The following is a 12,279-nucleotide window of genomic DNA, read 5'->3' as shown; positions in this document are numbered from 1 at the left end:
TTTCATTTAGAGAACCTCTAGTCAGAGGTTTGTGAAGCTCTAAGTAAATGGGAAATTATTATACCAGCACATTGGCCCCCCAGCCCAGGGTAACATGAAGCTTCAAGGACCTCCTGAAGTGTGTATTGCTGCTGGGTATGAAGTACCTAGGACATTCATAATAACTTTTGCTTTAAGTTTTCAAAATTTGAAAGAATTTGTTAGAATAGAGCATTGGTTCTCAAACTTTGCTGCACACTAGTCACTAGGACCTTTTAGAAATCCCAATGTCTAGGTCATACCTCATACTAATTAAATCAAAATGTCTAGCTTGAGAGCCTGGTAGGAGTAGTTCTTAAAGACTCCCAGGTGATACCAGTGTGTAGCAAAGTTTGAGACCCTTAAGAGTATGTGGCTCTGGCCTCCATTCTTTTACTACCTATTATTGTTTCACATGCTTTAGCACCATGAATGGGAGCTTGATAATCCTATCATGAGGAACATTTGAAAGTAGTAGGTAGTATCTCTCAAACAGATTTGTGTTCCACGTTTTTTTAAGAGTATGTACTGTTTTACATAGTCTTGTGTTGTTTTGAACTTTAATTTTCATTATGACCCATGGTAGATATATTTATGTTATTTTTTTCCATTTATTACAGATATTTCCTTGGCAACTTTAAATAAAGCCATGCTTTGTGATTTAAGACACAGAATAAAATATTTACAAGTTTTAGCTGGTTAGGAGTTCCATTCCTTTGTTTTGATTACAATGGCTATTTTCAGAATAAAGGACCAACAGCCAAGTTGTTTTTCCAATCCATTTTTATTTTTCTCCAGCTTAGTAATGAACTGTTACAGGCTAGCCTAAATTTATGGTATGAGTACAAATGTGAAGGAATAGAATATTTAATTGTATTATAGCTGCATTAATATTTACTAATACACACAATGATTGGTGTGTGAGATAAAAACTGACTTGCAGCATTAGTAACCTTGATATTATGAGTGAATAATCATTTTCCCAATTTTGTAGTTTATTAAGTCAGCCTCATTGTAATTTAATTAAAAAAATAGAATTTTAAATGTACAAGGGGAATTCCTAGGTGTCTTGGTTCCTAATGTTGACAAGAGCCAGAGTTTTGGCTGTACATCCTGGAACATTTGCCCAGGGCTTGACCTAAGTTCCAGTGGTTACAATACTATCTTTAAACAATAGAAATTCTATTTTGATTTACAAAAAAATTTCTGTTTCATGGTCCGTGTCAAATGTGTGTGTGAAAAAATGCAGAACATGAGTTGATGCTCCATGAGTTTTTTCATTGTCATTTAAAATTAAAGAACATGACCCTGCTGTTTCCAGTGCTGTCAAAGTAATGAAAATTATGGAAATTTCCACAGTGCAGATATTTGGCTTAATTCATAACATTCAGTTGTCCAATTTTTGTTTTGGATCTTTTGTTTTTCTTGTTTTGCATTTTTAGTTTGTTTTGTTTTCAGCCATCATTTTGTCTTATCATCTTCAATTCTAGAGCAACCTGACAACAGTAATGATACCAGTGAATTGGGCATCCTTGTCATTCCTGAGATTAGTGTCACAAATGTGGCCGGAGAGAGAACCGGGAATGGGGAAAAAGGCAGAACACTAGGAGAGATTGATGCTCAGCATATACAGGGTGTGCAGGAAACAGCCACAGATCCTAGAACTGAGAGCAAAGGCTTGCCAGAGATCAGGAGGCAAAAATCTGTAAGAAAAATGATGGAGGATGGAATAAACTCACCTGGCAGAGTGCAGTTTTAGCAGAGCACTTTCTAGCTGCCCTCCAAGGTATCTCATGGCACAGGGCCACTGCTGCATGTCTTAAGCAACAGTTGCACAGTCACAGAAATTTTGCATGTCATCTAATAATCAAAATGCATGAATTATGCACCACAATTTCTCAATGATCTAATGCTCTTTGGAATGGTCGTACCTATATTTTCTCTGAATAAACTGTTATAAAAACTAAGGCAGAAGATTACTTCCACAGTAATTTTCTGCTTATATTTTGAGATCTAAAATTATATTTTATCTTTATATTTTTAACATCTTTGATTTGAAGGATAATGTATATAGAATTTTAACAAGTTTGAACTTGTGATACTTAGGGTCTATTTTTTTTCATCTTTGTAAAATAATCTAGAATGTAGAATGCAACCTTTAAAAAAATCTTTAAAATATCTTAATACCATTTTTTTAAAGTTCCTTGGTAAGAGCTTTGATTTTATATTGCTTTGCTACTTGGGGAGACTTTACCCCTAGTTTTACTGTGTGATATTTTCCTTAATTGTTTCTGATCTTTTGCATGAACTGGAAGAGAAATCTTTCTTAAAACATGGGGGGCGGGGGGTGTTATGGCATGCTTTTTGTTTAATACACTCTAAATTACTCTTATTTAGTTACAATGAACTATTTTTTACATTTTATACAATGTTTCAATTTATCCTTTAATTTCGGTCTATAATGGGTTGTTTTATGTAATTATGCTAAAGTTTAAAGTATCATTGATTTGGTATTAATCATGAAATAAGAATTATTTAAGATACTTAATATTAATTAATCTTTATTATTTCTTTGTTTAGGAAATACAGAATTAACAGGTCAAGAAGAACTCATGGAGATATCTGAAGTTGACGAGGGATTTTATTCCCGGGCTGCGTCTAGTACTAGCCAATCGGGTTTATCAAACAGTAGTAACAATTCTAGTAACAAGACAAGTGTAGGAAAGACTCAGAGACGGTCAGGAGGAAGCAAAACTGGAGGAAAAGAAAAAGAAACCACAGGGGAGTCTTGCAAAGACCACTTTGCCCGAAAACAAACTCAGAGAGCCCAAAGTGAGAATCTTGAGCTTCTCTCTTTGAAGAGACTGACATTAACTACCAGCCAATCTCTGCCTAAACCTTGTAGCCATGGTTTGGCTAAGACAGCTGCAACCGTATTCAGTAAATCCTTTGAACAAGTCAGTGGTGTCACAGTCCCACATAACCCATCATCTGCTGTTGGCTGTGGGCCTGGGACAGATGCCAATAGGTTTTCTGCTTGTAGTCTCCAAGAAGAAAAGCTTATTTACGTTTCTGAAAGGACTGAACTTCCAGTGAAGCATCCATCAGGTCAGCAGAGACCTCCTAGTATCAGCATTACCTTGTCTACAGATTAATTTGTAATAGTTTTCCCACCTAACTAGTGAATCTAGAAATACGACTCTGCTTCTTTATGAAAGCACCCAGCATCTTTCATCCCTGTCCCAGGCAGGAGCCCTTGTGTCTTAAATTCTAAAGGCTACCTTGACCTTATGAAGGGAATAACGTGTAGGTTGTAATAAGGTCAAACGTGGTTCTGTTATTTCTTGGGTGTATTTTCCCCCCTTGATTTGAGTCTTTTTTTTTTTATTTGTTTCTATGGTCTAAGATGGTCAGTGTCACAATACATTTTGGCAAGTTGTCTGATCAAATTGGGGACATCTCGTGAGGTTGTGAGTTCTTATTTTTTTAATAACTCCTATTTTGGTAGTTGTATGTTTGGCCTTCAGCGTAAAAGGGAATCTCATGCATGGGAGCTGTTTTTGAAAGGAGGCAGAGGGTGCAACTCCAGGAATTCTGTAGCTGACTGCACAACAGGGCAGTCTGAAAATCAGGCATGTTAAAAAAACAAAAATGATGTGTATGAAAAGTGCCTGATAAAAATGTTTGTAATCAGATTGTCTTTAAGATTAGTGGAATCATTTATATAAAGCACTGGAAAAAGCCTCGTAACTCAGTACCTAGACTATTATGTAATTCCAGGGGAAGGGTAGAGGGATTTCTGTTGTTATCTTTGGAACATTTTTATATAAAAAATCAGATTGCCAGTAGATGTGTTGTTTTGAAGTATTTGATCTGGATTTAGCAGGTGAAAATCCCTTTCAATTCCTAAAACGTAATCAGCCATGAAGCTGACTTACCCTGCTGCTTGACTTTGGAAATCCTAGGTAGTTTGGTTTCCTAGAATTCAAAGTACACATCATTGAAGTCTTCCTGGAAATCATTGTAAATCGTGCAACACAGCTCTCAAGACACCGGTGTCAACCATATAATATTGAATTGTTTGTCAGCAAATGAAGGAAATTAGGTAAATTTTTCATCTATAAAATGTCATGAAAGAAAGCATAATGAAATATGGACAAAGGACATTTATGTAATTAATTTAGGTTTATTTATGTTTGTGCTCTTAAATTTAGAATTGTAAAATATGAAAGAAGTTAAATAATTTGTTTGTGAACGGGCCTAGTTTAAATGTTCTTGTCATGGTAGAAAGAATAATCAATGTAGTTGCCCCCAACCAAAAAATAAAAATAAAAAAGGCAATATGGCAGAAGCAAAACAAACTTGTATGTAGCTGTAGAGAACTGTGTGACCTCTAGATAGATGTAAAATGTGGTATTTGCTAGTGCTCGTCCTTTTAGCTGTGGTCAAGGCTCCCTGTAAATCAAGTGTACGTAACTAATAATTCAGAGGGAGAGAAAGAAAGCAGGGCTGAGGATAAGGGTTAATTGACTGGGAGGGAAGGCCTGTCTGTCCCCTCTTTGTCTCCTTCACTATTAATGCACAGTGGTTTCCTTATTCACAGTCCCTAGTTGTAGTTGCACAGAAAATGTTAGTTTTCCTTTTGTGCCTGCTTATGCAGAGCTCAAATGTGAAAAATTTGTATGTCCTAAAGAGTGCTAAAGCATACGCTATGAATGCAGTTTTGATCATAACTGCTTTGGCTACCATTTTAAATTTAAATCTTCAAAAAGCATGAACTAGTTTTCATTCATTAATCTTGAATAGAATATGGCTTTTATTAGAAGTGAATTTGAGTTTTTTAGTTCCACTAATAGAAATGGAATAAGATCTATTGCCATAAACTGTAGTTTAAAAAAAAAAAAAGAAAAAAAAAAGGTAAGACTAGACCGTGAAACTTGATATTGTATTAATTTAACAGGAATCCTGTGTACAATTTAAAATATTTGTAAAATGTCACTGTGAATTTCCTTTTGTCTTTTTCTAATTCTTTAACAAAAAAATTCCCTCAGGCATATAGCTACTAACAATATTAATAGTCTTAAGAATTAATTTTAGAAGATTGGCCTTTTAAGCAAGTCAAGTGCTTAGGAAACATTGTAGAATAAATCTGAGGAAACATCTGGCAGAAATGAGAGATCAGATTTTAATGATCAACTGCTGTAATGGAACCTCATTTTGGTATTATTCTAGATCATTGCTACTCCTACAGTCTGAGGACCAGTAAGTAGCATTGGCATCACTAGGCATCTTGTTAAAGATGTAGAATTTCAGAGCCACTTTTAATCTACTGAATCATAATCTGCCTTTTAACAAGATCCTTAAGTGATTTTTATGTGCATTAAAGTTTAAAAAGAGAGTATCAAAAGTACAAATTACCTACCTAATATTTGGAATTTTCAGTGGTCTCACAACACTAGATCAAATATGTTAGATACTAAATATTATAATCTTCATTGTTTTTAATAGCTTATAAATTTTTAATAGTGTCTATGACACTTATTAGATCCTTACTTCTAAATTTTTAATGATTTTCATTTATTTTTACAATAAAATTATAACATTTTATATTTTTCATATTAACTATAAATGGAATCAGAGCTGTAGATGCGTACCATTTTAAGTATGAAAGAGGTACCACCGTTTTATACAATGCACAACAAATCTTCATGTGTATATTCTTTAAAGAACTCTGAAGGCTTACTTAGTGGAGTGGTTCTGAATTTTTGTTTCAAGTAATTTGCACGAGTTGATTTCCTGGAAGTTATGTTGACAGTAAAATTATTTTATAGCACCTTTGATACTATATCAAATAAGGGTTATACATTTGAAAATTTTTATAGCAAGTATAAATATTGGATAAATGCTAACTATGGTAACAATTACAATTATCCCTCTTACTCAGCTTTCCTGATTTTAAAGTTGGGGTGACTTTTTTAGGTCATTTTTTCACAAAGATGCTAATGTAACCATTTGGTCACAGATCTCCTCTATATCTTTATCACAAAAAGGATTCTGCCCCAAATGGGAAATTGCACCCCATAGTTCAAAGGATCTGAACAAAAATTATAGTTCCATTCCACATTTTAAGCCATTAGGGAGTCTTAAAATTACCCAACCTCTCACTCTTCAAGTACTCAACTACCTGGGGTATTCTAGTGAAGGTAGGTCCCAGCATTTGCCTTTGGAATTGAGTAGGGACTTGCCTTTGGAATCAAGTTCAAGGGAGTGTCCCCAGAGGACCTAGGACAGGTGAGCACCCTGGAACCCCTTGTACTCCACCATGGAACTTTTTGAGGCAGCTCTGTAGATTTGAAGGGTAGAAATTCTCAGTCCTTAAATGATGACAAAGTTTGTTTTGAAAAAGCAGTATTTTGTTGCCCTTTTCAATTATGAAGCAACTGCTTAGTAAACAAAACAAAAAATTAAAGGGAAATATGTTTTTTAAACCAAAATAGATAAAAATGATACCAGTTTTAAGGGATTTTGCCTATTTTGGAAGACTCAAATTACAATGTTAAAACCTTTACATTTAAATTATAGAGAAAAAAAATTGTACCCTGAGACATAATTTTAAATAGATATTTAAAATAAGACTGTTTAACATTTGACTCTATAGGCACAATAAATTTACACTTTGTTAAAGGGAAGCACATCAAGGAAATCTGTATCATAAATAATGTAACAAAAAATGTTTCTTAAAAAGCCATTAAAAAGAAGAATAATTTGATGGGCACTTAAGCATTGTAGATAGAAATAAATGTATAATAGTGTCTTCCCAGTCTTTGGATAAAAAATATAAACTCTCTAGTCCTTTACTTAGCATGAAATTTATATTTTTAGATTAGTTGCTTAGTAAAATTATACTCAGTACTTGAGTTATTCACATTTATGTTTAATATTGTTGAATTCTTTATCAGAGAACATAAATATGTTATCCTCTGTATTTTGTAACTTGTGCATATCTAAAAAGACTAGCAGTGAACATTTTGGAAGATGTTTTTGTGTTCTTTTATAGTAGAGATCTAGAGTACCTGTATCTTAATATGAAGTTTCTTTTAGTAAACTCAAGATCTTATTTTGCATACCTTTGCTTTCTCTTATGTAGGGTTTTTTGTGTACTGCTTATCTTTATTTCTAATCCTGTAGTGATACTAATCTTTTCATAGTAAATATACTTGTTTCTAATTGTATTCCAGGAGTTTACATTCCTAAAGAATAAACTATGACTTTGCATATTTTTATGTGCTCCCTACATTTTTAAGGCTATGGAAATAAACTGGAGTTTAGTTTTTTGAAGTTTTGTATATTTGTGTAAATGTCCTTATGCAGTACTTTATACAGCAGTGTTGCCTCTTGTTTTATTGAAATAAAAACTGAAAAAATATGTTTTCCAGATCATTTTACTCATTAAAAATCATCATAAATTTTTGCAAAAGTCATGATGTGGAGGAAGAAAGTTAAAGGAGGAAGACTTAGGTGAGTTGAGCCATTGAGAACTTTTGGGGGTAAGCCATAGGACAATGACATCTCATTTCCAGCTGTATGTTTTACACAGCCCAAGGATAGGAAGTAAGTTCATTGGTGTCCATCCAAGAGAAAATGAGCTCCGTAGGTCATGTGCCATTGACTCATTATTTATCAAACCAGAAGCACAGGCAAATATAGATAAAACTTTGCCCTTTTATCTTTAATATGAGTCTTTATCTCTTGAGTACAGAGGTTTTATGCCCCTAGTTCTGAACATAGGACTTTTTGCATAGTGGGTATTGAGCCATTTAAGGAATTGTGTGAGTTAGGTTGGGATTAGTTTTGGGAAAGAATGAAGGATGGAGTCTCCAATATATTATACTACTGTAAAATTTTAGAATTTCATTTATTGGCTCTAGGAAATCTCTATGGCATTACTTGAATTGCTTTATTGTGTGTGCTTAGAAACAAGACTGTCTTAGAAACTTGAAAAGAAATTCCTGGTGTGTAGTTGATTTGATTGTATATTTGGCTAATTCCATTTTAGTTAAGGAACTATGTAATTTGGGAAATGTTTCCTGAACTACTATTAGGAAAGTATTTGGAGAGAAGCACAACAGTGATGTTGTAAGCAGTATATTAGCCCTATGAAATATATATTCTTCTAGTGACTTTAGTAATCCCAATAAATCGTTGACTGATCTCAAAGAATCTGAGTTTGGTAATACTGATATAATTATTTTGTAATTGTTAGGAAAGGCCTTTACAAACAATTCTAGTCATTTGCTAATTTCCCGTGCATTGTTATTGTGGCAGTGGTAATAGCTAATATATATAATTAAAATTATAATCTCATTTCATCTTCAAACCAATTCTACAAAATGAGTAGAATCCCCATTTTACAAAAGAGGAAGCTGAAGCTCTCTAAAGGGCAGGTGACTTGCCCAAGGTCACGTAGCTGCTGGATGGGAAAGCTAGGGCTTGAACACAGCTCTATGACTCTCACTTTCCTTTTGTATTACTTGGTAAAAGGAGGTACTAAGTAAATACTACATAGTGGACATATATTTGAAATTCATTCATCCCATCTGTCTTACAGGTGAAAGAGTTAATTTTTAACATAAAAATAAAAGTTTTCCAAAAATAAATTGTGATATGTTTTGTAGAACTTTAGATAATTGTGTTTCGGTGGTAAACCAAGTGCTGATTATTCTGATGTTAAAAACATGGTAAAATGCAAATTAAGATTTTGTCATTTTTTTTTTATGTGTCAGATAAAAATCAGAGAGATTGACACTGGTATTGGTATAGGTGTGGGGAAAACAATCTTCGTCTAATTTACCACAGGAGTGTAAATTGATACAACTAAGTCATTGAGCATTTCAGCAGGATCTATCCAACTTTAAAATACATACACCCTCCCACCTAGCAATTCTACTCTTCTGTGTCTATTCCAGTCCTTATAGTCTACAGAAATTTTAGCACAAATGTGTAAAGGTATTCATTGCAGCATTGCTTATAATAGCAAAAACAAAACAAAACAAAACAACTAAATGACCAATAATAGAGAACTCGATAAATTATGGTACTTGCATATAGTGGAATATAATGTAGCTGTTAAAAACAATGCAGATCTGTTTGTGGTGATTCAGAAAGATTGTATTATATAATCTTCCCTGAAAAAAATCATGTCATACATGATTTATATATATATATTTATATATATTTATAATATTTATATTTATATAAATATATTTATATATATTATAAATTTATATATATTTATAAATATATAATTTATTATATATAATATATAATATATAATATATATTATATAAATATAAAATTATATATTATATAAATTTATATATTATAAATATAAATATTTATATATTTATATATATATCCTATGTGTGTGTGTGTGTGTGTGATCCCATTTTCATAAGAAGTGTGTGGAACATTTAATATGGGTGTTTTGTATGTATGGTAAGTTTCTATATACATATATAGCAAGTGTATAACATGTATATATTATATATGTGTGTATATATACAATAATACATATACACATATGTTTGCTGGTATGCAGGGAGGAAAGCATTATTTTTCTAAGCATGATCTAAATATAGCATGCATTAGAAAAAACTTGTGGTTTTTAAAATACAGATTCTGGGGCCTTGTATTAATCCCCCTGAATCAAAACAACTGAAGTGTGAAGCATGACAACCTATATTTCTGACAAGTTCCTCAGTTAATTCTTATACAAACTTAACATTTGGCCTAGTAGCTGAGAGAAATGAATTGATTTTCTTTGTGTCTCTGGTAGTTGTTTGTAGAAAGATGAACTTTTTGGGGGGGAACCTGAATGGCTCAGTAAGTTAAGCGTCCAACTCTTGATCTTGGCTCAGGTCATGATCTCATGGTTTGTGAGTTCGAACCCTGCATCGGGCTCCCTGCTGACAATGCAGAGCCTGCTTGGGATTCTCTCTTTCCCTGTCCCTCTCCAACTCGTGCTTTCTCTCTTTCAAAATAAGTAAACTTAAGGAAAAAAAAAGACAAACTTTTTTTTTTACATTTATTTATTTTTGAGAGACAGAGAGAGAGCGCGCGCGCGCATGAGCACAAGTGGGGGAGGGGCAGAGAGAGAAGGAGACAGAATCCAAAGCAGGATCCAGGCTCTGAGCTGTCAGCACGGAGTCTGACGGGGCTCAAACTCAAACTGTGAGATCATGACCTGAGCCGAAGTTGGACGCCAAACTGAGCCACCCAGAAGCCCCTAGACAAACTTCTTTTTAAAAAATAATTAATTGATAGATTAATTTTTAAGTTGAGGTATAATTGACATAAACATTATACTAGTTTCACGTGTACCATAATGATTAAATATTTGTATATATTGCAAAATAATCATCACAAATCTAGTTAATATCTGCCACCATACATAGGTACAGCATTTTTTTTTCTCTTGTGATGAGAACTTTTAAGATCTACTCTGTTCACAACTTTCAAACATATAGTAGAATATTAATAACGTTTGGCATCATGCTGTACATTACATCCCCAGGGCTTATTTATTTTATAACTGGAAGTTTGTACCTTTTGATTCCCTTTACCCACTTTGCCTACCCTCTCTTATCCCCACCTTCTGACTTTATTTCACTTAGCAGAATGTCCTCAGGGCCCATCCATGTTGTTGCAAATAGCAAGATGTCCTTTTTATGGCTGAATAATATTCCATTTTGTGTGTGTGTGTGTGTGTGTGTGTGTGTGTGTGTGTGTTATTCAGTTGACCCTTGATAACACAGATTTGAACTGCATGGATCTACTATATGCAAATTTTTTCAATAAACATATTCTTTCTTTCCTATGATTTCCTTAATAACATTTTCTTTTTTCTAGCTTGCTTTATTTTAAGAATACAGTACATAATACATATAACATACAAAATATGTGTTAATTGCCTGTTTATGTTATTGGTAAGATTTGTGGTCAACAGTAGTCTATTAGTAAATTTGGGGGAATTCAAAAGTGATATGTGGATTTTCAACTGCATGGGGAAGGTCAGCACTCCTAACCCCTGTATTGTTCAAGAGTTAGCTGTATACATTTTCTTCATCCATTCATCCATCAATGGACACTTAGGTTGTTGAGAAAGGACAAACTTCTTGAAGAGATCTTGTTAATTAAGTAAAACTATGTATCAAAACTGACTGCAGTAAGAGAGTGCACTGCCTTGATGTGCATAGCTGTGCTTCAGAGCCAGAAAATTAGGTAATAGATAGAACTTGGGGATCTGTGCTCAAATGGTTTGAGGCATGTCTGTCAAGAGAGAAAACTGATTGGATTTGGCAAAGTTAATGAAATGGTTTAGGATTGGTGGACACAGCAAGCAAGAGCCTTGAAAAGTCTTGATAAACTGTTGTTTGATAAGCCAGCTGTTTGTCCAGATAAGCAAATTATTGTCTCCATCCTATAGGAATTTCCTTATACAAACAAAAAATTAGGGACTGCTTCTGTTTGTTTTTTGTTTGCCTAGTTTACAATCCTGTCTTTCCTAGGCAAAGGTTTCCTGGAATAAACAACTAAGTCCTGTTGACATAGGTGGGCTAAAAAGTCTTATCTGGGTCACATTGACACTGATGGTTTCAGATCTGTTTATCTCTCCCTATTCAAATTGTAATTCAATATTATAAACAGCATATTCATAATGTCCCTTAGTGACTTCTTATGGCTCTACTGAAGATATCAAAGATTTCTTCTGAAGCTTCTTGACTCCTATATCACACTTGGTTCATAGTTGGTGTGTGCTCCAACATAATCGTCATCACAAGAATTATCTCTTCACACTCTTCCACACTAGGCCATTGCCCTGTGTGTTAGTTTAGTATAAACCTATTATATGATAGTAAATGAAGATTTGTTTTACTATATACTATGTGAATCCAATCCAGTAAAAGGGTGGCAAATAGGAGATCTGTGTTACTTTTCTTCGATTCAAGAGAAGTATGTGAAACTCCTTTGTTTCATACATCCACACAGAGATAAAGGTGAAAGTTATAAAACTTGACTGCTTTGGCTTTTTTAAAGTGTATCTGCATAAAAGTTCTTTGGGAAGCAAATTATGATACATTACATCATGGGTTTTTTACTTAAAGTAATGAATAGCATGAAGATATTTCTGGTCTAGCATTTGAAATTTATTTTTTTCTTCTATCAGATTCTTTTCTTTTCATCATGAAGGTGAATAGGGTG

The 12,279-nt window shown here is 33.6% G+C and overlaps 1 protein-coding gene across 2 annotated transcripts in view; it reads left to right on the top strand.

The window, feature by feature from the left end:
- FAM126A (family with sequence similarity 126 member A) overlaps window positions 1-7,446 on the top strand; it is a 105,666-nt gene extending 98,220 nt beyond the window's left edge. Inside the window, exons 11-12 of one of the 2 annotated variants that reach the window (XM_030308092.2) lie at window positions 1,509-1,804; window positions 2,599-7,446. In XM_030308092.2, coding sequence (XP_030163952.1) covers window positions 1,509-1,777 — 269 coding nt within the window. In that variant the 3' untranslated portion in view covers window positions 1,778-1,804; window positions 2,599-7,446. The remainder of the gene's footprint in view (window positions 1-1,508; window positions 1,805-2,598) is intronic. The other variant, XM_030308091.1, reaches the window with a different exon arrangement.
- Window positions 7,447-12,279: the final 4,833 nt, after the last annotated feature.

This window comes from Lynx canadensis, chromosome A2 (assembly GCF_007474595.2).
Source record: "Lynx canadensis isolate LIC74 chromosome A2, mLynCan4.pri.v2, whole genome shotgun sequence".
NCBI classification, from domain to species: domain Eukaryota; kingdom Metazoa; phylum Chordata; class Mammalia; order Carnivora; family Felidae; genus Lynx; species Lynx canadensis.
Note: the sequence above shows the minus strand (reverse complement) of the source record. Positions and strands in the feature narration are given on the sequence as shown.